This window comes from Phyllosticta citribraziliensis, assembly GCF_038025025.1.
Source record: "Phyllosticta citribraziliensis strain CPC 17464 chromosome Unknown J3D65scaffold_8, whole genome shotgun sequence".
NCBI lineage: Eukaryota > Fungi > Ascomycota > Dothideomycetes > Botryosphaeriales > Phyllostictaceae > Phyllosticta > Phyllosticta citribraziliensis.
In genome coordinates this window covers 869,326-896,894 of record NW_027117345.1, presented here as the reverse complement: position 1 = coordinate 896,894, position 27,569 = coordinate 869,326, and the positions used below count along the sequence as shown (strand labels likewise).

The 27,569-nt window shown below is 54.5% G+C and overlaps 7 protein-coding genes across 7 annotated transcripts; 3 read left to right on the top strand and 4 right to left on the bottom strand.

Annotated features, from left to right (window-relative positions):
- Window positions 1-1,109: 1,109 nt before the first annotated feature.
- Window positions 1,110-6,957, top strand: J3D65DRAFT_556471 (thyroid hormone receptor interactor 12; the record flags this gene model as incomplete). The annotated part of the gene is made up of 3 exons (XM_066797266.1): window positions 1,110-2,309; window positions 2,357-6,707; window positions 6,761-6,957. 3 exons carry the CDS (start codon window positions 1,110-1,112, stop codon window positions 6,955-6,957), a joined length of 5,748 nt encoding a protein of 1,915 aa, XP_066653722.1.
- Window positions 6,958-7,465: 508 nt separating this feature from the next.
- J3D65DRAFT_629682 (uncharacterized protein) lies at window positions 7,466-11,436 on the bottom strand. Its single transcript, XM_066800765.1, has 5 exons — window positions 11,163-11,436; window positions 10,728-11,112; window positions 10,638-10,674; window positions 9,796-10,267; window positions 7,466-9,729 (listed from the first exon to the last, which is right to left on the bottom strand). Exons 2-5 carry the CDS (start codon window positions 10,938-10,940, stop codon window positions 7,884-7,886), a joined length of 2,568 nt encoding a protein of 855 aa, XP_066653721.1. The 5' UTR covers window positions 10,941-11,112; window positions 11,163-11,436; the 3' UTR covers window positions 7,466-7,883.
- Window positions 11,437-14,956: 3,520 nt separating this feature from the next.
- Window positions 14,957-16,109, bottom strand: J3D65DRAFT_629672 (uncharacterized protein; the record flags this gene model as incomplete). Its single annotated transcript, XM_066800764.1, has 1 exon — window positions 14,957-16,109. A coding segment is annotated over exon 1 (542 nt), but the record flags the coding sequence as incomplete, so codon positions are not given.
- A 1,304-nt stretch (window positions 16,110-17,413) lies between these two features.
- Window positions 17,414-19,200, top strand: J3D65DRAFT_699255 (uncharacterized protein; the record flags this gene model as incomplete). Its single annotated transcript, XM_066804063.1, has 4 exons — window positions 17,414-17,976; window positions 18,024-18,347; window positions 18,401-19,127; window positions 19,175-19,200. Exons 1-4 carry the CDS (start codon window positions 17,842-17,844, stop codon window positions 19,198-19,200), a joined length of 1,212 nt encoding a protein of 403 aa, XP_066653719.1. The 5' UTR covers window positions 17,414-17,841.
- Window positions 19,201-21,377: 2,177 nt separating this feature from the next.
- Window positions 21,378-22,498, top strand: J3D65DRAFT_629665 (uncharacterized protein). The gene is made up of 2 exons (XM_066800763.1): window positions 21,378-21,668; window positions 21,732-22,498. The coding sequence occupies exons 1-2, from the start codon at window positions 21,417-21,419 to the stop codon at window positions 22,128-22,130; spliced, it is 651 nt and encodes a 216-aa protein (XP_066653718.1). The 5' UTR covers window positions 21,378-21,416; the 3' UTR covers window positions 22,131-22,498.
- Window positions 22,499-22,555: 57 nt separating this feature from the next.
- On the bottom strand, window positions 22,556-24,377 carry J3D65DRAFT_604414 (major facilitator superfamily domain-containing protein; the record flags this gene model as incomplete). Its single annotated transcript, XM_066798268.1, has 5 exons — window positions 22,556-23,397; window positions 23,515-23,857; window positions 23,904-24,007; window positions 24,063-24,107; window positions 24,176-24,377. The coding sequence occupies 5 exons, from the start codon at window positions 24,375-24,377 to the stop codon at window positions 22,556-22,558; spliced, it is 1,536 nt and encodes a 511-aa protein (XP_066653717.1).
- An 880-nt stretch (window positions 24,378-25,257) lies between these two features.
- J3D65DRAFT_555485 (WD repeat protein) lies at window positions 25,258-27,510 on the bottom strand (the record flags this gene model as incomplete). Its single annotated transcript, XM_066797230.1, has 2 exons — window positions 25,258-25,863; window positions 25,909-27,510. 2 exons carry the CDS (start codon window positions 27,508-27,510, stop codon window positions 25,258-25,260), a joined length of 2,208 nt encoding a protein of 735 aa, XP_066653716.1.
- Window positions 27,511-27,569: the final 59 nt, after the last annotated feature.

The following is a 27,569-nucleotide window of genomic DNA, read 5'->3' as shown; positions in this document are numbered from 1 at the left end:
CCGACACGGAAAGTCTGTTTGATGGAGACGGAGTCACGATGATCGACGCCATTCATACAGTACGATTGTTGAGGTGGCCAAACGGCGCGAAAACGGCATGCTTGCATTACAAATCCTGGACAAGCCATGAGTGCTCCTCTGTTGTCTACACCCAACCTGACGGCGGGCAGGGCATTAGGTTGCCCGACTGGCGGGAGCTGGGCTCACAGTGGGCGTCGAAAGACATGATACCCCCTGGCAACGCAGTGAGCATTCATTCGCTGCTGCAGTTGCGCTTGGAGAGCAGTCGTTCGTTGCTGCAGCCAGACTCTGGGAGTCTCATAGGTATCTTTCGATATCCATGGTGGTGGGCTACCTACCTTAGCACCTCGGGGCCATCGTGACTTGTTCGTGGCGGTATAGTAGCAAAGGCCCGGGACACGACGCCCCCTCGAACCAGGTAGACGGAACAAATGATACATACGTACGTGTGTAGACTGGCTTCTAGACCAACATGTCGTGCGTGCCACGAATTGTGTCAGGCCTCGTCCACCCCAGCTCACAGCACCGCAGTATCCCCAGCGTGACAAAACGCCGCTGAGTCAGGCGCGACCCCTCGTAACGCTGCCCGCCTGGGGCAAGCACGACTGGCCGACATAACGTCGTCCCATCACCTACTACTGCCACTGCCACGACCTCAACACCCACTCCCTCCTCCGCACACACAATTCTGTCCCCCATTTCGCCCATCCTCCCCTTCCATCTGTCCCACCCAGCCCACACTGCAGCGGCCCCCGAGAGCCACCCGCCCGCCCACCGCTTCCCGTTTCGACCACCTGCCCGCTCGCTTCGCCTATGGCCGCCAGGTCGTAGATTTATGGCATGGACCGGGAGTGTCAATCACCACAACCACCTGGACAGCTGAACACTACTTCCGCCTCGTCGCCCAAGTCTTCCAGGTACCGCCCCACCACTTTTCCATCTCGCTCCCACCCTGAATCGGCTGCGACCGTCTGCAGCAACCCCACCCTCCTCCTGCCTTCCTTGACCCGCTCGCCTGCAACGCCCATCGCCATCAGGGCTTCAGTCAGCTTCCGCAACCACTTCGCTATCAGCACAAACAATTTCTCATGTCTTCAAGAGTGACTCGCTCTTCGGCGAGGCTCTCAGCAGCAGGTTCTTCCTCCAATCAGCCGCCCAGTCACCCGCCCTCCGCAACACCTGCCCGTGCACCTCCTTCGTCGCGAAAGCGTAAAGCTCAAGCTCGCGACACCAGCCCCGTTGTCCACCACCCCGATCCCCAGCCGGCCTCGTCTGCCGCTCGCACAGCTTCAGCTTCGAGACGCTCCAAAAAGGTCAAGCTTGACGCGCCTGACCCTCCTGCTCAAGCCTCACCCGCTACAACTGGTCGGAGGAGAGGCAAACCAGAATCGGCCATGTCAAGTGGCGCTGGGTACGAATTCGACTCCACGCCGGCCGAGACTCGTCCCGCTAATCCACGCAGATCGTCGGGACCTTCAGAGGAAAAGTCATCAGCCCCCGCTGCCTCGCCGTCCTCGTCACGTCGCAAGAGCAACCGCAAGAAGGATGCCCTAGGTCTGTCGTCGTCCTTGTCTGCTGTCGTTCCAACCCAATCGTCTCGGCTAATCCTCGAATCTGTAGAAGGCTCCACCGCAGGCCATCAGTCGACCCGCCGTGCAAAGAAGCAGTCAAAGGCCGACGAGGATGTTGCAATGAGGGACGATAATGACAATGCTGAAGGACAAGATGACGGAGACAGAGGCGATGACAGTGCTGGAGAAGGCGTCCCTCCTCGCTATGACGAGGATGAAGACGACGACGACGACGACGATGACGACCCGTTTGGAGGCTTCCTCGGCCGTCATGGTGGCCATGCTGGACTGTCGAGCACGTTGCGAGCTCTTAGTGGCATGATGTCGGGCATGTCTTCCCAATCGCAAATGCGCAGCATTTTGGAGAACTTGAGACAGAAAGACAATCCGATGGTGCAGGTGGAAGCCCTTGGGACCCTCAACAACATTTTACTTGTGACACCTGGAGAAGACCTTGCTGGCCACTTCCAGCCTGACCAATTCGTTCGAGAGCTCGTTTCTCTCATGCAACCAAACGAGTTCGCTCTCGACGGTCAGGAGTCTGTCGAGCAAATCACTTTGGCGTGCCAGTGCATCGCAAACATGGTGGACAACCTTCCTGCGACTACGGCCAACGTGGTCTACGGCGGGGCGGTCCCCGTCTTGTGCCAGAAACTCAAGTCTCTAAACACGCCAGAGGGATTCTTCTACATTGATGCGGCCGAGCATGCCCTGAGTGTAAGTCTGAATCCTTGACCTAGAATCATCAAGCTAATGCGTGCCAGGCTCTCAAAACCATCTCTGAAGAATTTCCGGCCTCGATTGTTCGCGAAGATGGCTTAGAGGCTTGCCTTAACCATCTCGACTTTTTCCCGATGGCTACCCAACGCACAGCAGTCACCACCGCCGCCAATTGCTGTCGCAACATTCCCGAAGACTGCTTTGAAAAGGTCAAGGCGGAGCCCAAGATCACCGAAGAAATGTCGACCCCCGGCGTCATGCCAAAGATTCTCGAGGTGCTCAACAGCAGTGACCAGCGCGTAGTTGAACAAGGATGCTACTGTGTGACGAGAATCGTTGAGAGCTTCCGGTATCAAGGCGACAAGCTAGAGGAATTGGTCAGCGAAAACTTGCTGCAAGCCATCCTGCGTTTATTGCTCCCCGGCACCATGAACCTCATCGGACCCAACATTCACACCCTTCTCCTTCGGGCCCTTGCCATCATCGCACGGGAGAGTCCTCGGCGCTCTGTGGAGCTGTTCAAGATGAAGGTGGTCGACACCCTCTATCAACTTCTTACCGGTGTTTCGCCACCCACCGGCACCGAAGACATCGCTACCAAGATCGACAGCGTCGTCATCATGCAAGCTCTCATTCATCGTCCTCGTGATCAAATTTTCGAAACCTTGAACGTCATTTGCGAGCTCCTTCCCGATGTTCAGAAAGACGGTCTCACGTACCTGGACGACATCATGGACGCCGGCTATCCTGGGGACGAGTACATGTCCATGTCCCACCGGTCTCGCAAGACACCCAACTTGAAAAGGGTTGAAATGTTAGAGGAGTGTAAAGATGAGCTCCGCCGCTTTGCTGTCATCCTGCTTCCGACACTCACGGACGCGTATTCCAGCACAGTCAACTTGAGCGTCCGCCAAAAGGTTCTCACGGCGCAACTCAAGATGCTCTCAAACCTTGACGAAGAGACGCTCAAAGAAGCTCTCCGTGCTGTTCCTTATGCGTCCCTTCTGGCATCCATTCTCTCCGAAAAGGACCACCCCAACCTAGTCACATACGCGTTGCAAGCAGCCGAGCTTCTTCTGAAGCGATTGGGTTCGATTTACTGGTATCAGTTTCACCGTGAAGGTGTCATTTCAGAAATCACCACTTTGGCTAATAGGCCAATGAAGAGCGTCGATGACAAGGAAAAGGCGAAACCCCCGAAGCCCACCCTTGAGGCCGAGCCACTCTCATCCTCCAGCAGGGTCAGTAGTGATGGCGACGAAGACATTGACCGAGAAATGGAAGGTCTGCATGAAGACGACATGCACTCTGAGGACGACGACGAAGACGAGGATGACCACGATGATGACGATGATTCAGACTCGTCGTCTTCGTCTGGTCGTCCTTATGGACGTACGCCGATTCCAAACATCGACGACGTGGTGACGCTCCGCGCCAAAAAGTTCCTGGAAGTCCATGAGAACGACGAAGGCTACGAGATGCGCCGAAAGGCTCAAACCATTTTGGAAGACATCAAGGGCTTGGCAGCTGATATCAAAACCGCGTACTCGGGTGAATCCACCATTCAGGAGGACAATCTCTTTGTACGCATGGCCGAATACTTCGACGGAGACGCCTTGGAGAGTATCACCAGCCACGAGCTTTTGACATCAGGAATCGTGTCTATCCTGCTTGACCTATTTTCGGACACCAACGTCTTTGCGAAGCTGGAGGCGAGGACCGCTTTCCTGGAGGCCTTTATGGGCACCACAACTCAAAACAAGCAAAAGACGGCGAGCACCGCCTCGCCCGTCACGCCATTCAGCATCCTCGTCAGCAAGCTGCAAGACCTTCTAAGCCGCGCCGAGCATTTTGAAGTCATCACTGTACATCACAATGCTTTCGATAGTGACAGGAGCTCCGCCGCGTCCATGCTTGCAAAGCAGCTTCGATTGAAGTTGGTGGCTGACGATGAATCCGGCATCCCTCGGGCCTACAGGAACATCATGGTTTCCATTCATGCTATCGCAACTTTCAAAGCTCTTGATGATTATTTGCGGCCCCGCATTGCTCTGGCGGACCGTCCAAGACCCTCTGGACGCAGCCGGGATGGCGTGTCTGGCGCTATAGCAGCCTATGCTGCTGCACTCGCGAATCGAAACGGGTTTCCGGGACGGGATGCACCATCTACACCACCAATGCCAAGGACCACAGAAAGCACCAACCGCGCATCTTCATCGTCGAAGAAAAGCTCGCGATCAAAGGCTACCGCATCGTCGAGCGCCGATCCCGAGTCGAGCTTAACTCCGGCCAAGCAGACTTCGGCAGCTCCCAGGCGTTCCAACCGCAATCGACAAGAGCAGACGCAGGCGCCGCCACCCCCGCCGCCGCCTGCCCCGTCTTCCCTGGACGAAGTTCGCGACCCTCTCGAGTGTGCTGACGAGGCTCAACTGTCCGACGAGGATGACCTCGGTGATGGCGAGGGTCTAGACGCCATTGTGGATGACTTTGACGAGGAAATGGATGAAGATCTTCCCGATCCTTCGGCAGTCAGTGTGGAAGTGGCATCTACTGGTCGTGTTACCGCGCACAGAGAAGACGGCACGAGAGTCGCCACGCCTCTGGGCGGTGCGACACCTTCGTCAGCCCGCGCTGCTCAGGCCGAAAGGTCTCTGGCTGAAAGGCTCGCAACAGAGCAGCTCGCAAGCCTCGCCTATTCTCGTGGAGCGCTAGGAGGTCTGGCATCTGGACGGGGACCAATGTCCTATGCTGCGGCAATGCAGTCTGTGCCCCAGGATTGGCATATCGAGTTCAGCGTGAATGATCAACCAATCTCGAACGAGACGACCATCTACCGCGCTGTGCACATGAGCCAGACTGAGAACACTGAAGGAACCCGAAACATCTGGAGCCCAACCCACACAATCAAGTTCAAGAAGGTCGCTGGTCCACCTCCGACTGAATCGAGTGCTCTTACGCCTCCACCCGAGTCCACGCAGGACGCCAATGGTATCCCGCAGTCATTGACCAAGAACCCCACGACGGCAAACATTCTGCGCTTGCTGAGCATTCTACATGAGCTTAATGCCAACCTGGATGACGTTTTGTCAGAAAAGAAGGATGTCATTAAGATCAACGCGGAGCCTCTGTCCCAGTTTGTCAACACCAAGCTGACTGCAAAGTTGAACCGACAGCTCGAGGAGCCCCTCATTGTTGCTAGCAACTGCCTTCCAAGCTGGAGTGAAGACCTCGCGCGGTTGTATCCCTTCCTTTTCCCCTTCGAGACTCGTCACCTGTTCCTTCAATCGACCTCGTTCGGATACTCTCGTTCCATGATTCGCTGGCAGAATGCACAGTCGAGCAACGACTCTCGCCACGACCGACATCGAAACGACCGGCCGCCTCTCGGCCGCGTGCAGCGCCAGAAGGTGCGCATCTCGCGAAACAAAATTCTGGAGTCGGCGATCAAGGTCATGGAGCTCTATGGCTCGTCCCCCAGTGTCCTTGAGGTCGAGTATTTTGAAGAAGTTGGCACTGGACTTGGTCCAACCTTGGAATTTTATTCCACCGTCTCCAAGGAGTTTTCCAAGAAGAAGCTCAAATTGTGGCGCGAGAACGATTCCAACGAGAAGGACGAATTCGCTTTTGGCAAAGGTGGCCTGTTCCCAGCACCCTTGAGTGCCGACAGCGCCACGAGCGAGGACGGCAAGAAGGTCATCCATCTCTTCAAAATCCTGGGTAAATTCGTCGCTCGTTCCATGCTTGACTCACGCATCATCGACGTCTCCTTCAACCCAACATTCTTCCGCATTGGTGACAAGGCCGCGGTGGCGCCTTCTCTTGGTGCTGTCAAATCAGTCGACGCCGACCTTGCCAGGGCTCTGCTCATGCTCAAGAAGTTCGCCAATGCGAAGAAGAAGATTGACGAGGACCCGCACATGACGCCCGTTCAGAAGGCCCACGCCGTCGAGGAAATCCAAATTGACGGAGCTCACGTCGAGGATCTCGGCTTGGACTTTACCTTGCCAGGCCATCCATCCATCGAACTCGTTGAGGATGGAGCCAATGTTTCGGTCACGATTGACAATGTCGCCAAGTACGTCGAGCGCGTAATCGACATGACCCTCGGCGGTGGCGTTCAGAGACAGGTGGAGTCATTCCGCGCAGGATTCTCCCAAGTCTTCCCCTACTCAGCACTCAGGGCGTTCACTTCGGACGAGCTTGTCATGCTGTTCGGTCGCAACGAAGAGGACTGGTCGTTGGAGACGCTCATGGACTCGGTCAAGGCTGATCATGGGTACACTCTCGACAGCAAGAGTGTCCGGAATCTACTGCAAGTCATGAGCGAGTTCACGCCATCTCAGCGTCGCGAGTTCCTGCAGTTCGTCACTGGCAGCCCCAAGCTTCCCATTGGAGGTACGTTTGCTCATGCTTTTCTTCTTGAACATTACAAGCTAACTTTTTGGTAGGTTTCAAAGCTCTCACTCCGATGTTCACCGTCGTCTGCAAGCCAAGCGAGCCCCCATTCACTTCAGACGACTATCTTCCTTCTGTCATGACTTGCGTCAACTACCTCAAGATGCCTGATTACAGCAACCTCGACATGCTGAGGGAGAAGTTGTTCGTTGCCATTAAGGAAGGTCAAGGTGCCTTCCACTTATCGTGAGACTGCAAACTTCATTAGGCCTTGATGGCTCGACATGATGGACAGAATCTCCACAAAAAGAAGGGGAATCCCCCAAAGAAAATGTGTCAAACATTGATGATTGCCCTCATTGAACTTGCGCATATAGATATTAGGTCAGGCAAGTGGACGGTTTCCATCAGGAAGGCAGGCAGGCAGGCGAGGGTCGAGAAAGCATTTTGCAAATTTCACTCACACCGACGACTCCTCAAACTCCTTATCACCACTGCACCCAGAGCCCACAACCACACAATTCCCCCTTCATTTCCTTTCTTTTCAACATGGGTTTTTGCGTTGTTGTTGCTGCGGGAAAAGGGATAATGCGGGGCTTTTTCTCTTTTTCTATCAAAGGGTCATGGTTAGGTCTTTGCTACTACACTCAATCCAATGGAGCAGCAGTATTTCTCTAGGAACACGCCAATCACTTGTGCACGTGTGAAGGCCTCGCACCAAGCTTTGTACGCAGGAGGCAAGGAGACAGCGACTTTTCAACGGTGCTTTTTGTTGCTTCCACCTGTTCTGAGAGACTAACTAGAATTCAAAGAGTGAAAGCCGTCAGCTTGTCGTCCGTTGTGGACGGTTGCCCGAAGTTGGAAACGTGAATAATAAGGGGAGTAAGAAAACTTGGCTGGCTAGTTATGTACAGATAAGAAATACCCCAAAGCCTCTGACCGAAAGATTTCTTCAAACCTAGAATATAGTCCCTCAAGTATACGCTGGCCAGTCGAATCGTCAATCTGAAATCTGATCTAGCCCAATCCAATCCGTGTTATTCCCAACCATAAGAGACACCTGTTTCATAGCCGCCCGTTTGCCTCTGGATTACCGCGGAGACGGACGACGGCTCCCAAGCCGGCGCTGCAAGAAAAGGAGGTAGACGGCGCAGCGGACGACTGCTCCTCAATGGCTTACCGTCGATGGCCCAACCTCCCCTTTCTCCCCGACTCCCTCGCGCTCTTCTGACTCAAACTCGACGCCTCCGTCTCCGTCTCCGACGCCTCGCTTCTCGCGCCTCCTCCCTTCCCACCCCACCGCCCGTCCGTCCCAACGGTCAAGCCTGAGCACAGCTCCTCGCCGCCCGCCAGCGCGCCCCGGCGGGCGTACATGTCGCGCTGGCCGAGTGCGCTGCTGGGCGTCGTCGCGGTGCTGCTGCTTTGGTTCTGAGCTGCCGCAGCTGCCGCCAATGCCTTCTTTTTCTTTTCCTCCTCGGCGATTTCGAGGTCGGCGGCGCGCGCGGCGTCATTGAAGAGCGCGTCAGCGTCCATGAGCATCGTGTCGCCGCCGATACTGCGGCGGGGCGGCTGGGCTGATGGAGGGGTGGTGGTCGGTTTGGTCGTTTTTGCAAGCGAGGTTTGGGAGATTGTCGTTTGTGGTGTGTTGGTGTACGTGTAAGTGTTCTCCGGCGGCGGCTGCTGCTGTTGTTGTGGTGGTTCCGGCGGAGGCTGAGGTGGCTGCGGTGGCTGCTTTTGCTGTGGTTGTGATGATTGTGCCTGCGCCTGCGCCTGGACCTGCCGATGCGCGTCGGGCGTGGGGACAGGGAGCGGCCAATTGTTGAAAGACGGCGACTCTGCGGGAGCGGGCGGCGGCGTCGGCGAACTGGTATAAAAGTCTACGACGTCATCGTCGTAGCTGTCATTCCCTTCCTCTTCCTCAAGGAGTTCGACTTCAGGGGGTGAGGGGGTGATGGGCGGCAGTGACGACTTGGTCCCCGTGCCTGTTGCTGGTGATGATGCCGTTGACTGAGAGGCCAGCGACGAAGACGAGTGCGGCGGTGGAGGACGGATCGGCGGCAGGTGTGTTTGGTTGTAGTGGCGGGCGGTGCATGAAGGCGGCGGGTGTGGGCGATCTGTACTCGTCTTCGGGGACGACGTCGTCGACGGCGAAGTCGAAGAAGACGAAGTGTGCGGCGGCGGAGGACGAATAGGGGGCAAATGTGTTTGGTTGTAGTGGCGGGCCGTACAAGTTGGCGGAGGCGGAGGGTGTGCACGGTCGTATGAGTCCGTTGATGTGCGAAGATGCACTGCTGCTGGAGACTTTGGGCTCGCCGATCCGATGTTTTGCTGGGAGCGACCCGATCTCAGAGTTTGAAGTGACGGCGTTGATTTCTTGGACATGGAAGACGTCTCGAGCGTATCTGGGCGACCCCGTGGAGGCTCCGAGGCGGAGTACGGGAACGGTTTGAGTTTACCAGGGACTGCGTTTTTCGGTGTTGCAACAACCCACTGCAAAGAGCCGATGCGGTATTCTTCATCCTTATTTGGTGACAGGCCCTCTTCATCAATCTCTTGAATGGATTCGGCGACTGTTGTCTTCTTGGGGGAGTTGTATTCCAGCTCGTTGATTGAGTGGAGATGATGCATGTGATTCAACTCGCTCGTTGTCGTGGAGTTTATGCTATGAGCATCGCCGCCGCTGGCAGTGGAAGCATCAACGAAATCCATATCCGAGCCCCGGATCTTCGAAGACAGGTGACTCCATCGGCCTGCTCTGGAGGCTGTGCCGCTGTGTCTGCTACTCAAGCCGAAAGATCGACTTAGACCGTGGGAATAGCCAGCACTTCCACCAGCCGAGGAACCACCTATTACCCTGCGAAAGAAGATTTTCAAGGCTGGAGCAGAGCTGCAACAGATTCCAAGGCAGGCTTCGACCGCTGTCCAGATCCATATATGACCAGCAGCCCAGGTGGCGTCGTAGGACCCGGTGTAATACAATTTGTATATGTAGTAGATACGTATTGCACCCACAATGCAGAGACTGAATAAGTTAGAACAGTTAATGAATGGGTGAAAGGGGGTGAGAGAGGTTGGGGAGTGTACTGACAATATTCCAAGGCCGAAGACACCGGTGAGAGCAATTTTTTGTCTCTTTGGAATAGACAACTGCCACATAATGAGAAGTGGAAGTCCGCAGGCGATGATATCTTGAACTAAGCTGACAGCACTCGCAGCGAGTATATCGGCAGCTTCGTCAAAACACTCGAACTTATATCTGGCTCTCCATCTGGGATCCAACTGCCTCCAGAAGGCTTGAAGAGGACGGCATCCGACGCATAGGGTGATAGTAAACGTTACCATGTAGGCAATGACAAACGCGATGGCTGCATGCAGGGCAAACAGGTATCGAGGCGAGATTGTACCAGAGAGGCGTCGATGGAAGCAAAGGATGGAAACCTTGGTCAATCCAGTGCCAATGACGTAAAGTATTGAGATGGCAAAGGAAATTTTCCTTGTTTCAAAGCCTTGCAGCATTGTCAATTCCCAGGCATGGCGGTCGAAGCCATAATAGATGTGACCTGCAATAAAATCAGCGGACTGGAAGAACCAAACGTAGTTGGTGTGGACAGGCGACGTCGGGTGGCTGCCAAATCAGGACTAGCGTGGACGGCGCGGCTGTCCCATTGGTCACAACACAATGGTAGGGGTCAGTCAAGGAGCTTTCAAGCCCCTAAGAGACAACGCCCAAGGAGCATTCGACCTCGAACTTCCAAAACCTTGGAATTGTGTATGCGCCGCGTCTTTCGCGACCGAGCCTGAATCGCATGGTCTCGCGACTCGCCGTCCTACTATCCCTACTCTCCACTTGAACCCGTCGAATTCCGTAGACAACATATTGTCCTGTGTGCTCTTGGGACGGACAAATTCGAAGCGTGAACAATGACGTACCCAAGATAATTGATATGGAGAGGCCAACCGTCGGTATCTGGTTCAGCCAGACATGAGCGTCGATCTGACACGGGGAAAGGAGCCTCTTACCGCTGCGAAAAAAATCAGGAGGTCATCCAGACCAAAGGAATGCGCCTTGAGGCGCGCCCATAGCCTCAACGCTAGTACCCAGAGAGTGGTGAATATAAGGACACTCGTGAGCACGATGACCGCGTTTCCGCGTCGTTCTCCTCGCGGATATGAGTCCAGGTCTGTCTGCCAGGCAATTGCCAGCTCAGTCGGAGGGACAATACCCCTCGTCATAATGACGCTCGGACAGATAGTGAAGTTGATATCTTTGGCAGAGGAAATGCAGGATAAACCCGCACATGGGTGGCGGTGGAGTAGAGGGTCGATGTTGTGGCCTGAGGGATGATGACTTGCGACTCCATTTGATCAAGCAAAACACGCTCATCTCATCGCATGGCAACTCGCGCTGGCGAAAGTTAGTTTTCCTTGATTTTCAGGAACCTTTGGAGCACGAGCCAAACTCGATTGATCGAGACTCTTGCTGTCATGCCCTGTTGCCAGTCGGCTCTTGCCGCTGTGCCGGGTCAGGAACACGCTTCTCCAACGTCCTGAAACCTGGAGGGGCTAAGCCTATCCAGGAAGTGCGTTGGACGGGGTGGTGGTCTGGCGAAACAAAATGACGGGGACATGCCAGGAACATGCACCGAATTGCGAAACAAATTGGCGGGGAAGTCTTTTTGCGGTGCGTGGCTTGCATACGCGCTCTCGCACAAACGCTGCTCAGTCCGGGCCAGCCTTGTCGCAGCTGAAGGATAAGAAAAAGCAGTGGTCGAGAGCCGCTGAGGGGCTAATTGTGGCGCAAGGCTTGTTTCGCGCAAGTGAGGCACCATCTGCTGATGGAGGGGCTCGTAAGCGGGACGCCATTGGACGGTCCGTTTCTCGAAGCAATGCTGAGGCTGTGATTGTGCATGGCGGACGGGCGCGTTGGCAAGATCTTGCGATCAGATGTCTGCAGTGGGACAGCGCAGTTCCGCTCTGCAACGGGCCAGTACCGATCAGCTCGGATAGGCTCAAGATGAAGCAAACCCTCTGACGGGCCTGCAGCTCCCGTCACCTTCACACGGACCTCAATTCTAACCTCTTCGCGAGCATCGCACGCCACGAAAGGCAACGTCAAAGTGGCACGACTCGTTCTTCGTAGTCAAAAGAGCTTTTTTCGGAGAACGACTGAGACATCTCTTCTCGCCAATCTTTTCTGGAGCGCCGAATCCGGTGCGTTGGGTAGGTTGTAATCTCAGCTCGAATCTGAATCCAAACGGGTACGAGTGCGATGTGGCAGAAGCTGAGCAAAAAACAATAGCGAGCCGGGTGGTGGGCGGGAGCGGTGGCCTCGGCTTCTTTGCATTGGACAGGGACACCGCGATCCGGATCTAGAGCGGCTTGCCCGTGCGACCGGCGAGCCGTTCATTGCCGGAAAAGCATGGCGTTGGTGACTTCGGGTCACTGGAAGTGTGTGATTGCTTCTTTCGATCTGCTATACCATTTACTGATCAGCGCCACTACGCGCCAGCTCCTGCGCTCCAAAAAGTGTTCTCAAACTCGAATCGCGTGCAGCCCACAAACCGCGTCTCGAGAAACTAGAAAATGCTTCTTTGTTGGTTGATCAACCGTCTCCAGAACGATCCCGACAAGTTGCTAGATGTCGGGGTTTGCTTTCCAGACGAGGTCAAGAGCCTGGGGCAAGAATTCCGAGCCACGGCCCTGAGCCGCCGTGCCTGCATGTCATATTGCGAGCCGTCCTCCAGGCCTCTGGACGCACTTTACCTAGCACTCTCCCCATATTGCTTTTCCGTCTGCAACTTGGAACAAATGAGGCGGATGCTCCGCAGAGCCACATGTCGACGACTTTGAGGACATTGCGGGTAAAAGCGACAAATACAAGCAAGATTCCATTGCCATCACGGGTTAGACGGCAGTATGACAGGGGGAGGTGTCGTTCAGCGTGCCTGAAAGGAGGGGTCAGTGCCAAGTCACAAATGCCGCATTTTGGGCGGAGGCGGAGGAGGAGTGACGTTGTAGTCAACTTACTTCGACAGGCGCGCAGCGTTTGGGCATGGAGAATCATACGAAAAGGAGAGATGTTACCTCAACAAGCCTGGAGTGCTTGAACTTCATCGTACACATGGAAAATCTCGACTGTGGAATATGGCTAAGCAGAAGTCCGCGAAGTCGCGCAGCTCCCTGGGTTTTACGCATGGAGCAACATCAGGACGCTTTGGGACGGATCGCGGCTAATCGGTACACAGAATTACCCCGGTTGACGAAGGCAAATGGTTAAGAACCAACGTGACAAAATGCTGACGTAGCATTCCGCTCTTCTTGCGCATCTCAGAACGGAACGGGGCGGTTTTGACGTCGCTTCGGCATTTAGTTCCTCCACCCCCCTCCCCCCCAAAGACACGAAGCTTGTCTGAGGTGCGGGAGATGCGAGGGCTTAGTAAGGCGGGAGGATCCATCGCCCGTTGTTAGTGACTGAGCCAGGGTAACATGTGCTACAGGGCGGTAAAGTGATACTGAGAGAGTCGAGACCTATTGACAATGTTTGAGAGTACGAAACGGGAGCATCTTTCTCTCTTTTGCAGTACCATTTGACTTGTTGGAGCTCCCATTTCTTCCACCAGCTTGCGCGTCGGGAAACTGTGGATGTTTGAGTTGCTCTCATTGTGGTAGACTTTGACGTGACAAGGAGCACTTCCACTCGGAGACGCCGGTGTGGCTGCCAAGATGCGTTGTGTCGGTGAAGCCGGCCATGACCGAATAAGGAACGGACAGCGCGTGGTGTTGAGGTTCCATGTTGTCGGGTCAGCTGCAGAGCGATGACCACGAGAAGCATTCAGCGACCTTCGCGTAAAGCAGTTGAGAATTTTCGAGTTCAACAGGATGCTGGTTGCATCCAGCTCAGTGAGTTGAGACCGTGCGTGCTCTGCGAGTCGTGCAAATTCAAACAGGTTCCGTCGGATAATGAAGTATCTTTTCCTAAGAGAATCGTGTTGTACACACTGACTGCTTTGAGCGAGGCTGGATGTGGCGCTGTCGGGGCTACATCTCGACGCGGTGCTCCGGGTGCAACTGCTTCCCCAAAATGCGCAAGACGGAGGAGGTTCTATGAAAAAGCAGCTTCGGGTCGGCTCAGTCAACGGTCGTTGTTAAGAATTCATGCAAAACGCCCAGGAACGCACCCATTTCTTTGTTGAAAAGTTCTCTTCCGTTGTAGACAGTCCGTCGGGACGAGGCAAAGATGTTATTTCAGTCTCAGCAAGTTGTATATGAACGGCGTAGAGGAGAGCTTTGGCAACGGGGCTGCTCCCCATCATTCCATCAGTCAAAATGGAAGAAGAAACGAAACATGGAACAGCTCTGCGACATCGACTTGGCAAGGACGTCGGAGCGTGTTTGCTCGCTGTCTTGACGTTTCTCCTGATTTGCGGTTTCTTTGTTGCCATCTGCATGATCCCATTCGAGAAGGCTGGTGGAGCAAAATGGTTGCCGGGTGCTCGTATTGGGTAAGTCATGGAAGTAGCTGGGAGTTTCGACCTTGCTAATGCTTCTAGCTTGTATTTTGGATATTGTATTTGTTTCATGAGCTTCGTCGCTCTCGTCTTCGAGTGGAGTCACCAATTCGCTCGGTACTTATTCCGCTGCTTTCGCATTTCTTTCGCTGACAATTGAAAATCAAGCAGGGCTCTTGTCTTCTTCGTCACAGGGGTAATTCCATTCATGGTCGTTGCGATCATCATATACCGTTCAGCGCCACCGTACGGTACGATTCTGGACTGCGTCCCGATTTGCTTCGGCGTTGGGCTGTCCAGCTCGTGTGCTTGGCCCTATCTCAGTCAAAGAGTTCGGAACCAGCTTGCTGCCTTCAGCCTGTCATGGTTGACTCGTGATGGCAGCTCGGATCCAACGGCGTTTGACTCCACGCGCAGATAGGATCGGCAAATGACAAAGAAGCCTACGCGATTGATAAGCGACCAAGGCCATTTAAACTTTGGTCGAGTCCTCAGATCATGATTACTCTCAATCAGATCCCCTCGGCCACTTTCGCTCATGGTCTTTTTGGTGCCCAAGCATTGTGGTCGTCCCGGATGGAAAGCGGAGGTCCTTGGCCCTGGATTTGCAAGTGGAAGCGGGAGTCGAGAGGTTGCATTTTCCCAAGAAAAAATTCAGATCTGAAGTAGTGTGTACATCTATGTATTGTCAAAAAAGCGGTCTTGGTTTGGAAGAAAGCAACGCTGTACAAGGGCGCCTACCAGGTTGAGATGAACAAGGCTTCAAACCTCACCATCAACTTCTCCCACCCATTGGACCCAATCCTTCTGTCCGTGGCCCAGGTACCTCGCGCACTCTATCACAATCTTGACTGCCTCTTCGACGTCCTTCTTGCTGATGCCCAGCCTTCTCAGTCCTCGCACATGCCACAGCGTCGGCGCCTTCAAATTTTGCACCATGATGCTGGTCATGATTACCAACTCTGTCTCAACCTCATTCAGCACTTCGTGGTCACTGAGGAACAGACCGTAAATGACACTTTTTTCCAGCCAAGTAAAATCGGCTTCATGAGAGCCCCATGTGCTCATGATTGGCTCCAGGTTTTCGAGGTACAGTTTTCTCATGAATTTCTCGCCGCGGGCTGACACGGCTTCCGATGGAGCGAGACTTTCAGTCTTTGCGTATTTCGAGCTGAGACCCGGTGGGAATTCGATTCCCGAGGCCTTCTCGGCAGAGGCAAGTGACGACACGGCCGTAACAACGAGAGGGATGCCAATCAAAGTCCATTGCTTGAGAAGCACGTCGCGTAGCTGGAGGGATATCTTTGTGGAAGAAGGCTCTTTGGAAGAGCCCTCTTTGGAAGGAGAAAAGGCCAGGACATCGGTGAAGAGAGGACCGAGGAGGTTGGGATGGCCAAGGGCTGTTATTGCTGCCGCAGGCAGGAGATACGCGCCCGATTTCGGCAGTGACTCGGGAAGGAGCAGAGAGATTGTCGTGAGCAGCGTGCGGAGGTCGTGCGGATAGAGATCATCTTTGCGAGCGCGGCCACTCATTCTTCGAAAGCTGTCGAGATTCCCAGAGGTGGCAGAGGCCCGAATCGAGGGACTGGGAGGAAGATTGAGCGAGCATGGTCGACCGGGGTAGCGGGTTTATAGGGAGGGCACTGCACCTTTTCAACCGGCCTGAGAGTTTTTCACATGTCAGGGTTAAACGACGCGTAAAGAGGTGATACATGAAGGCGCCAGATAAGTTCAACGGTGTGCCAGGAATGAAGGGCTTGGAGAGCACCTGTCATCCTATCGAAGGCGGACGCGGACGCGGACCGGTGCAAATCCCCGTCACGTGATCTCGCTTGTGCTATCGCAGTTGTCACGGCAATCCTCTCCACCCACCCGACCTACCTATTATCTCCGCTGCGTCCGCATCCATCGACGGTCGGTCAGGTCGTCGCCGGCCCTCATTCAACCGGACCCCAACATTCTCTACCCCACCGCCCAACTCCTCCGCCATTCCCTCCAATCACGCCGACACTCGCTCGCTCTCCGCCGGCTTCTCTTCACGTGGAGTCAACCTTTGCCAGGATCGTCGACTTGGCCTCGGCACCACGCCCCGGTCCCCGTTACCTAGCCGCCACGCGGTGCCTCCAACGAGCCCAAAAGCACCGCTCCCTCCATAGCCTTGTTCTTCTTGTGAACAAGGCAGCTTTGACCAAGCGACATCCGCCACACTACCATGACGGAGAGGGATCTTCCTGCTTGGACTTCACACTGCGAGGCTAAAGGCCCTGGTTTTGGCTTCTCGCGGGTTGCAATATCGGCGTTTGCATCTACGTCCACCAGTGAGGATACATCATCAAGGACAATGGTGCCATCGTGATGGACACGTCTATCAGGCTGCCTTTTTCTCTTCTGCGGGGGAGTTGACCGGTATCTCAGCCAAGCATTAGACCATGCACCTTGTTGTTGCCGCGAAAAAGTGAAGATATTCCTTCCCGTCGCTCTACTAACTACGTTGGCCAAGATACGTGCATTTTCAATTCTCAAGCCTTCAGGCATCTGCGTCGACCAATAAAGGTCCAATTTCCAAGGGCGACACAGATCTGGTTCCCGAGTCCATCGGTCCCAGATTGACCACCGGAGCCAGAGCTTACTCTTTGAGCTTGTTGATTTGAAGTGCTGCTCAGAGACTGAGGCTATGCAGTCCGCTTACTCACCCAAGGCATCGGAGGGCGTAGACGAAAATTGCCGACATCAACTAAATGACTTGGAATATGCGGCCACGGGTAGAACTGCATGAAGTTGCAAATAGCTGGAGAATAAGTGTCATCATCAGCCGACGCTCGCAACACATGAAAGGCTCGTACATATCGAACCAGCTCTGCGTCGATGCGGGAAGCCTAAAGATGCAAGCAACGAGACCAGTCATTACATCCAGCTTCCGAACCCATGGTCTCAACAGATTGACCTTGCAAGGCGTCATACTTGTATTCATGGCGAGAGATCATGACTGAGCCGACTCGATAGGGTCAATTAACGGAACAGGGACCTGCCCGAACCCTGATCTGCGTCAGCGAGGACCTACCAATGTTTAGCTCTCCCGAGCTTGGTCCGATGACACCCGCCCTTCATAACCAACCAGGAATATTGCGGTTCAGGTCAGGCAGCATCGACAATTGATGGTCAAAGGACATGTGGAAAATCATGCTACGGCCGTGTTGATGGAATACCAGACGCGGCACAGATGCTAAATCACTGTGTGCTGAGCGCCTTCAACAAATCCCTCCTTCGTCCGGCCCATCTCCGTTGGATGCGCAGTTGAGCAGAGGTATGGAGTTGGCCGGGGTTTGCTGCGGTCTGTACATGAGATTGCAGTCAGTTGTGCACCATGAGGCTCAACATCAGCCCAGTCCCTCCCGAAACTGAGAATTCCCTGCGAAGGGGTTTTTCTATGGAGATGAGAATTGCAAGCGGACGCCGAAAACAGTTAGTCTACGGGAAGAATCGGGGATCAGCACATCTCTCCAGACACAACACCAGGTGAGGAGTCGAAGCTTAAAGAATCCTCTTTGCAATACATACGGGGTGTCACGTTCGCAGTTGCTTTTCGCTTTACTAGTCCGCCAATCAGTCAGCCATAGTTGTTGAAAATGTCGGTCTCTCACGGATACTCCCTTGTCCCAGTCCCAGCATACCCGGCGCATCCCTTGCTCAACGTGCAACTTGAGTTGTTGGATTTACGGCCTTATACCTGTGTTCCTGGTGATCCGGATAGCGATACAAAAGTACGCATCACGCCTGCCTACTCCTACTTGCAACGACAAGCTAACAGGCTTGGCAGTGGGAAAATTTTCAGCAGGTGGAGAGCTCTCAACATTTAGAAGCAGGATGCAGCAGCGCACACGCGCAAGACTCTCACTGCGAAAACAAAATTGCTCAACTCCAGATTCCCGGAGCTGGACACGACGAGAAGATTACAGATGCCGTCAATGACGCCGAAGAAAGTGGCGACGACGAGAGTTCATCCAAACAAAGTGGATCAGGCTGTCATCTGAAGACTGGCGATTTTCAAAGATCAGTGACGTTGAAGCAGGAGCCCGAAGGCTCTGAACACCAACCGCTAGCTTCGACTAGGAGACAGCAACCGGGACCTGAGGTTAGTCCTCCGGTTTCGGGGATTGTCATATGGCAGCTTACCAGTGAATTCAGTCGTTTCACATTAGCCACAAAGACTCCCAAGATTCACTCGCATGCTCCATACCAGAATCGAAACGGGGGCAAGAAACCACGTCCACAGAGGACAAAACGCCCGATGAAAGAGACAAGCAGCGGCGAGCGGTCCTAGACGACCTGCCTGGAACAATCTGGAACCGCATCTGTCCCCATCTCCCGCTGGATTCTATCCTGCGCCTGCGCATGTGCAACCGCGCGCTCCGACAGATGCTTAGCACAGGCCCGGTTCAGCCTCTCGTGAAAGAGGAGCTGGAACCTGATAGCCTTCACAACACATCATCACCGAAAGTTTCAAAGCCTGAGTCTCCTGGTAGCACCATGGCGGCGCCTCAAACTCCATATCACACCGAGCATCGACATTACGCGGCTCCAGCGTTTCCGCCAGCACCGCCATTCTACCACTTTGAGCCCAACAGGCTGATGCATACCATCAACAAGGTTGTCGGCCAAAGCGCAACACCAAACTCGCCCCTATCATTTCGTCGTGGCGCACATGCCATGGAGCTTCAGATCCCTTTGTCGGAAGAGACGCTGTCTGACTCCACTGTGCCACTGTCGCCGGACGAAGAGATCTACACTGACATGTGGATTGCCGCCGTGGCGCCCAACGATGATGGCGATGAGGGCACAGAACCTTGTCCGGCTGAACCACAGCCACCAGATTTCAAGGAGTATGGATATGAGATGGGCCCGGTCATGCAAGGTGAGTGGCCTGGTCGTATGCAGCAGGCCGGAGCTAACATTTTATAGTGCCAATGATCCGGGCCAAGTTGTGAGCGAAAGGAAGCACCAGGCACTGCATTTCTCTTTCACAGTCCATATTCTTAAAGTATTGGGAGCGTAGAAGCGAATAATTCCGAAATTTACAGCAACAACACTGTCCAATCCATGAGTGATCAGCGGCATGCCGCCGCTCTTGAAGTCAAAGTGGACAAGAGTGTTCACCGCCGGCTTTGTGGTGGTCTACTTGCTTGGTGACCCACAATGGGGCCCGGGCCCTCTTGAAACCAATGTGGACACAGCAGCCTGTTGGCGGGGCTTGTCGCTTATGAACTCTCTTGAAATCCACTGGACAGGTCGTTCTTCGGTAGGGTGCTAGTGGTGTAATCAGCTGCGACCCGCCTCACGGCCCGCTAGCGCTCTTGGAGCCATGAAGATGGACAGAACCCCATCCTCCTTCCTGAACCGTGCTTACTGCAAACAGCCATCGACTCATCAAAGCCAGGAAACGACAGGCTCCCACCGAATTCGACGATGACTGGAGAGGTCGGAAACTTTGTGTCTTGTCTGGTCTAGGAGAGGAGAGGGCACGTCTGAGGACGCGTTGAGGGCCTGTAGCGCCAAAACCAATCCGAACGAAGCACCAATGACGTCAACTGACTGCAGGTGGTCGGGCACAAGCCTCCCTCAGTCCACCAATGGCGAGGGAGATTTCTCTTTGGACGCCACTGCGGATGGCTGACACCACACGGACTCAACCAGACTGAAGCTGGAAACGAAGCAGACCACCTTGGGAAATTGACATGGGCCCTTGTAAGTTTGTCCGCCTCCACCGAACGGAAACCACGAAGTTGTCTCTCACTGCATCCACAACGCGCCCTCCGCGTGGGCAGACACCTTTTGCCCCAAAATTTGCTTGACGTGGCCTTTGCAATTGAGACAAGCCAATTGCACCCTTGTCAACGACGAGAAGATCCGCAAAGCAACCGTCGGTCATTTGGATGGACTTGAGACACATTCGGTGCACTCCGTCCCCGGTGGTCCCCCTTTTCCGCATATATAATGACGACGTTTGGTCGCCAGGTTACTTTCTCGCCATCAAACTCAATCATCACCACAACTTCCCTATCACCCATAAATCAGCAAGATATCTGGATCAAACAAGTCCGGACCCTTGTCCCCTACCATTGCCGCAATGCAGTACGAGGCGGGAATCATTCGCGCTGAGAATGTACGTTTGACGGAAGAAAAGGAGGAGCTGAAGGAGAAGTTGAGCGAGAAGTCGCTCGCGTATGAAAATCTCATGGCTGAGATGGAGGAAATGAGAGCGAGACTGCGGTTTGCGGAATCCGGAGGAGCCGACCATCGGAAGTGGATCGTTCTGCTCCAGGAAGAAAACGAACGCCTGGAGAAGGGGGTGATCGACGCGTGGGACCCCAAGTGCCCGCGTTCTCTCGACGACCTTTTTAACAGTCTCTTCGTCGTTACCGAGGATGCCAGTCTCGACAAGTTGGTCGACACTCAAAGGTCTACGAAAGAAGCGTTGGTTGCTTCGGCGAGAAAAGGGTTGCTCGACGTGAAAAGGAGTCGTGAAGAATAGGGGGTAAGTCAATCTCATATCCGCGCGTGTCGCAGATTCATTGGCTGATATACCCACAGTACTTGACAGCGGCAACTTGCAAACGCGCTTGACCCTCAGGCACCACTGCGACACGAGACCTGCTGCCAAAGGGGCAATTCGCAAGTGTTCCATGGCTTCCGTTCAGACACATTCTGGGATGGGCTCGTTTGCAGGAGTCATTGCAAAGAAAACACATCAAGGCACAAGAGGGCTAGTTGACAGCATGCAAAATTGTATTCATGGTCCGGGATGGGAAGTATTCATTGTCATGGTCATCGGGGGGATTGGAAGCATCTAAATTGTCCAGGGGCAGTTACATGGGGGGGCAGTAGAGAATACCAAGCACCAACCTCGCGATAATCATTGCTGTTTGCTTGCCCTGAGGCGCTGTTACCAGGCGCAGGAAAGTTGGAAGTGTGCGTTTCACTTCCATCGCGTTCCCTCTCTGGAACTCTTTGTGGGATCACCCTGCGTTCCTGTGACACAAAGCGAAACATTCCCCATCCGCACCCTGGCCGGTGACCAACTCGGCCTGACGTGTCACCAGCCTCATTTCGACCATTATATAGGTAGTGATGCTGCAAACGCATAGCGCTCTCCATCAAGCTCAAATTTTCTTTGAAACGAGTCTCGCCGCTTACACCTAAGAAGATGGGCAAGAAGAAAAGCTCGAAAGGAAAAACTTCGTCTCCACCGAGCAAGAAGCCTTCTCCCTTGCCCAACACCAATAGCTCTGGGAGCAGCAATCCAGCAAAAGCGTCGTCGGGTCCTAACGTTCTTCCCGTGTGCAATTGCACCAATTGTCGCAGCACCAGGAATAGGCTTCAGCCATATTCGATCCTGGAACAGCGCATGGCAAAACTTCAAAAGGATCTCAACAAAGCGCAGATAACTTTAGGACAGGTAAGTCGGGGATCTCGAGTGTGCAAGAAGCTAGACAGACATCAGGTACTGACTGGAGAGAAGAGGGATGGCCAAATTCGCAATCTACAGCAGAGAGGATCGAATTTGCGAAGGCAACTGGATGATAAAACAGGCAAACTAAACGAACAACTGCGTATGAACAGCGAGTTGAGAAAGCAAAACGAGGAGCTTAAAGACACCTCAAGAGACTACATGAAGCTTTTCGGATACGCGATGTGGGAACAGAGTCGCCTCCGTGACTCTCTTCAGGACTTTGATGAGGATGATGAGGAAGACGAGGAAGATGAGGAAGACGAGGGAAATGTGGAGGATGTGGACGTGGACGATGATCCTGAGAGCGGTGTCTCTCTTCCCGGTTCCTCACTGGGAGAATTCACGATCGACATGGGAATGGGACTGACGGAAATAAAAGCACGGGACTATGGACAACTGGAGAAATGAGTAGTCGGATAGGGTACGGCAGAACCACCCGTGTCCCAATAGGAGCACTTCGGATTTGGCACGAAGATTCGAAATATTACTCAGTCGTACGGGGATTGGCTGGCCGACTCAAAAGTGTTGTCCACTTGCTAGGTCAGCTCGTTTCAGTTGAGGAGCATGCTCTTCTGACGTCTCCCTTTCGATGCGCAAAGGTTGGGCAAGAGTACGTTGACTGATACACACAATCAGAGGGAACTTTCTTCTGCCGACCAAGTGCGTGGAGTTAGTAGAGTTGGGTTGTCGTTTCAGGAGCATTCATCACCGGGGACAGAGAGGTTTCAGTTCCACTTGAAGTAGACGACGAAATTGAACTCGCACAGTCTATCCAACTATCCGCACTGCGCCAATTAGGGGAATCAAAACACCGCAAACCAGCCTCCCAAAACTCAAACGTTGAACTTCCACCTCAAATCTTCATCGCCCGTCATCTGGCCAGTGGGTGCATCTGACCCCGCCGCCGCCAACTCTCTCTCCTTCCGTGCGTTCTCCCGTTTCAATACAAGCCACAAGAGGGACACGATGATGGCGTTGGCAGCCATGTAGGCCAGCGCAACCGAATGCCCCGTAACATATCCGGGCGCCGTGCGCGGTCGGTAAATCTGCGTACCTATCACGGCGCCCAAGTTGCCGACCGAGATCTGCAGCGCGCAGGCCGTTGCGCGCTTCGTCTGGCCGGCAACGTTCATGGCCGGCCAGGCCAGACCGAGAGCCGTGGCGGGATAGATGCCGCCGGCGGCGAGGAAGGTGCCGGCGTACGAGACGCCCGGGCGCGACGAGACGTGGTGCGCGTTGCCGATGAGGATGGCGTAGCCGGTGACGGCGAGGATGGCGGACCCGATCATGAAGGATGAGCGGTGGTGCAGGCGCTCGGAGATGATGGCCACGGCAATGGTGAGGAGTGTCGCCAGAGCGTAGGGCGGGACCGTGAGGAGCTGGGCTCGCGCGGCGGTGTAGCCAAGGTCTTTGATGATTGTGGGGAGGAACAGGGAAAGCGTGTAAAGCGGGAGCGAGAGCGAGTGGAAGACTGCGCCGTAGAGCCAGCATTTGGGATCGCGTAGACAGGTTAGGACGGCGGTCCAGTTGAAGGGTTCGTCGGCGGTCGAGTCGGAGTCGCTTGTCAGGCGGGACAGAACTACCTTGCGCTCCTTGGGAGTGAGGAATCCGGCTGTCGAGGGATAGTTGCAGATGAACCAGTATCCTGCGAGGGAGACGGCGACTGTGAGGATACCTGTGTGCGCCGTTAGCCATTCGTTGTTCCTGGAGATCGAGACGCCCGCTTCCCCCCCCCTTTCACCACAACACCGGAAGTTGAGAAATCGACATGCAAATGTTCTTTGAAACATACCCTCGATAATGAAGATCCAGCGCCAGCCTTTCAGGCCTGAGACACCATTCATCTTTCCAATGCCAAAAGCTAGAATACCACCAAAGGCACCAGCCAGACTGGCTGCACTGAAGAACAGAGCGACACGATAGACTCGCTCAGTGCGCTTGTACCAGTTGGACAGGTAGTAGACAACACCGGGAAAGAGGCCGCTCTCGGTAACACCCAGAAAGAAGCGGACGACGAAGAATCCGTCCATGCTCTGGGTGACGCCCATGAGAGTCGCCACGACGCCCCAGACCAGGGTCAATGTCGGCAGCCACATTTTGGGCGTCGTCCGTTTGAGGATCACATTGCACGGGATCTGAGAGGTTGTCAGCTAGAAGGACAAAAAAGCGGCACGACATAACAATGAAGGGGGAAGGGGGTCGGTAGGGGTGTAATTGGGGACATATCTCAAACAAAACGTAACCAACGAAGTAGAGCGTAAGACTGGTAAGGTACTGGTTCCCAGCTACAGACTCGGTTAGATGCAATCAACAATCGACCCATGATCTACGTCGACTTACTCATGCCCAGATCTTTGGTCAGCCCTTCGAGCTTTGCATTCGCCACTGCAGCCAAGCGTCAGTAATTCCCGCAGAAATTCTCGAATCTCGTTGTTTGAATCTCAAGAACTTACCATTGCTTCGATCCAGGAATGAGAGCAGGTATAGAATAGCTACTCCAGGCAGGAGGTGAAGATCCAGTTTGCCCAACAGTTTCTTCTCATCCACTGCACCCGTTTCAATGTCGTCATACTCGGCATCTGAAGATGCATTTTCAGCGCCAACGGGACGCGCGGTGTTGTCCTCGGCGGAGTATTTTTCTGTTAACGGCGTCATTTTCCTAGGTCGATGCTGCCTATGGTTTGCCCGATGAATCGGGTTCAAGGAACCCTACGAGGATCCCACGTGGATGGTCGTTGAGTGACCTGGTGGCAGGTCAGTCGGGGCCAACGCCTCCGATAGGTGCGGCGTAGTCGAAGTGCAAATGAGGAAAGATGTATCCCCTGTGCGCGGATGGAGACAGAATTGAGAGGAGAAGGTCGGCGGCGTCAGACAGACTAACAAAAGGTTTGCGCGAGGCTAAATATGGCAAGGCGGAACTGCAACGGACGAGAGACGAAGCAATCGCAAAAAAGTCGAGTGAAAGGATAAATTGCCATGAGGCAAGACGACGCGCACCCTCGTCCAGCCAGAGCACACCATCAGCCGTGGGCCGGTTGCAAAAAAGTGGCTTTCCTGACATCAGAGTGGCCGATGTGCAATGGCACCAACGCGACTGGTTGAGGGGTGCGACATGACGGGTGCGCGGGTCAGTTGCGGACTAGGTGGGGAGTGAGGTGCGATGTCGTGATTGAAGATCGATCTGGCGCCAGACGTCCAGAAAATCGCCCAAGTCCGCGGACACGAAAACACCAACCCACCGTCGACCATGGTGAGAACAGACCACCAAAATCGTCGTCCCGCAATGCGCTGTAAACAAGACTTGATGCCGCGCTTCACAAGGAGAGCTTGAGTGGTAAAAGTGCACCTGAAGCACCCAAGGATGCCCCTGCATGGCTCCACCACCCTGGACGCTTCATATACTGCCTGCCTGCCTGCCTGCCACTATAAACACATTTCAGCCTTCAGGTGCAACCATATTAAACGTGTGAAGATGTCGCAAACTTTTCCTGGTCCCAACTCCAAAGCGCCGTTGGCCATGACCACAACGACCCTCCTACATCTTTCTAAATGTGTTGCCACTTGCGCTTCTCCTGTCCATTCTCTTTCTGTTGCGCCCGTCCTTGTCTGCGTCACCGCCGCCCTCCTCGAACCTCTTGCCCTTTTGCTGCTTCTGAACTGGCGCAAAAGTCATCTCCTTCTCGCCCACTGCACCAAGTCCGCCGCCTCTAGGCTCGCTTCTCCTCTTCTCCTTCAAGTTGGATGCCATCGAACCAAAGGACTTGGCCTTGGCTTGGCCCTGCTTCTTGTTCGATGACGAGACAACCATCTGCGGCATGGGCCGATGCCCAGATTTCTTGTACGAAGATGACGAGATGCGCCCTGTATCCCTGTCCTGCTCTTTGGAGGGCTGCGTCCGCTTGGCTGGACGCTGCTCCTCCTTGTCGCTGCCACTATCGCTGTCTTCATCGCTTGAGCCCCTGCGCTCATCCAGTGCCTCCTCTTCCACAGCAGTGAGGCCCTGTGGCTTCTTGACATTGGTGCTCGGGTTGATGCTGGTGAACTCGCGGCTGGTCTCGTCAACCTCAAAGTCCTCGTCCTGGAAGAGTTTCGAGAAACGTGGATCACTGAGCAATCTGTTGCCCGTTGCCTTGGGCGCCTCCTCTTCCTCCTCGGCGTCATCGCCTTCGATTTCGACGCCATCGACAGCCTTGGAAGGTGCTTGCACAGCATCCTCGTCGCCTCCGCGCTCGAGCACGCGCCTGGCACGGCGCCGCTCGTTCTTTTCTTCCCGTTCGAGCATCTTCTCCGCAAGCTTGCGGTTGACCTTGACCTGGACCTTCTTGGACCCACGGATGCGCGATTCGCGCTCCTTGTTGATGCGCTCTTGAATACTCTTGGCGCGTTGCTCCTGCCACAGTTCTGGCTGGTTGATAAGCCGAGCCTCCTCGTAGAGCTTCTGGGCAACAAAGTATCCATGCATGTAGGGCCGCAACAGGCTGGTGGTGCCAATGAGGTGAGACATGTTGAGCTGCTCGAGTTCCTTGAGCGTAAGGAACTTGTAGTTGTCGTAGACCTCGCCGGCCGACTTGCCGCCAAAGGCGTTGGGGTCGTCTGGATCTTCGGCCATTTCTTCGACGACATTGTCCAGGAAAGCACACCATTTCGGCGCGGGACCAAGCTGCGGAATAAAGAACGAATGTTGCTGCTTGCCTTCGTTAGCTGTGAGCAGCATTCCGCTGTCTTTGCACCATTCGACATGATGCATGTCGACAGCAGGCTCCACGTGCGTCCAGGGTTTTCCGTCTTGCGGATCCCAGATTTTGATGATTCGCTTGTCAGCCGACAATATCTTGGGCTCGCTGATTTGTTGTGCTGTAGCCGTGGAGGGCTGGAGGAAGATGAGATTTTGGATCGGAAGACCAAAGCCCTGATCCTTTTTGAGGAGCGGAACGGGAGAACGTAGGTCGTACAAGTAGACGAGCCCATTTGACGTGCCGCTGGCGAGAGTGAGGCCACTGCGATCAAACTCGAGTGCGCTGATGCCCACTCGTTCGCCCATGAATGTGTCCGGAGGGGGCCCCAAGATTCCCACTCTACTTCTTGACCGCGGATCCCAAAATTCGACCGTTCCTAGTGAAGTACCAAAGCCAAGAAGGTTGTGCGATTCTTCTGCGATCGCGCCAACGTTGACACTGCCAGTGTTGATTCCACCCTGCAGCGCACCGCCGCCTGTAGATGTAAAGTCATCTCCACCAACGTCAATCTCATAGCCTTTCATGAAACGTCCGAGCTCCAGATTGAGCCGAAACACTTCTCCCATGCCATCTTGGTTGACGCCGACGGCGGGAACAAGAGCCTCGGTCGAACGTCGATCATACTTGAGATCTCTGCCATATCTGGGTATTCTGGTCGAATAGTGGAGACCTCCAGGTGTTTGAAATTCGAGGAAACGGTCGGTCTGAAGGTGCAGGGATTTGGAGTAGTCGGAGGACAGGAGGATGAAGGTTTCGTTGACGGTGTTGGTGTGGCGGGTCCAAGACAGCGACAAGTGCGGCAGGTAATGGGTGTGGATTTGCGGTTTGTACGTTCCCGTGCTCATGACCCAGTCGCCATCTTCGCTGACGCGGACGCACTGGCTGGCCTCCTCGAACTCGAAGTCCTGAAGAAGCTCGATGCGGTTGGCATATTCTGGGTCCTGCTTCAGGCTGCGCTTTCTCTTGCGGGCCAGCCACTCGGGCAGCGGTCGCGCCGTATTTGAGCCGGAGATGGTGTAGACGGGCACATCGGAATGGTTGGTGACCTTCATGGCGGCGTGGTGGAGCGAAGGACCGCGAGGAGTCGTGGCGGTGGTTGGAAAAAGTTCCG

Coding starts and splice junctions, on each gene's coding strand:
- J3D65DRAFT_629682 (XM_066800765.1), bottom strand. CDS start 10,940: ATGACGAGGGGTATTGTCCCTCCGACTGAGCTGGCAATTGCCTGGCAG. Junction 10,675..10,727: donor TCCTGATTTTTTTCGCAGCG/GTAAGAGGCTCC, acceptor TGGCTGAACCAG/ATACCGACGGTTGGCCTCTC. Junction 9,730..9,795: donor GTCTTCGGCCTTGGAATATT/GTCAGTACACTC, acceptor TAACTTATTCAG/TCTCTGCATTGTGGGTGCAA.
- J3D65DRAFT_629665 (XM_066800763.1), top strand. CDS start 21,417: ATGGGCAAGAAGAAAAGCTCGAAAGGAAAAACTTCGTCTCCACCGAGC. Junction 21,669..21,731: donor CGCAGATAACTTTAGGACAG/GTAAGTCGGGGA, acceptor ACTGGAGAGAAG/AGGGATGGCCAAATTCGCAA.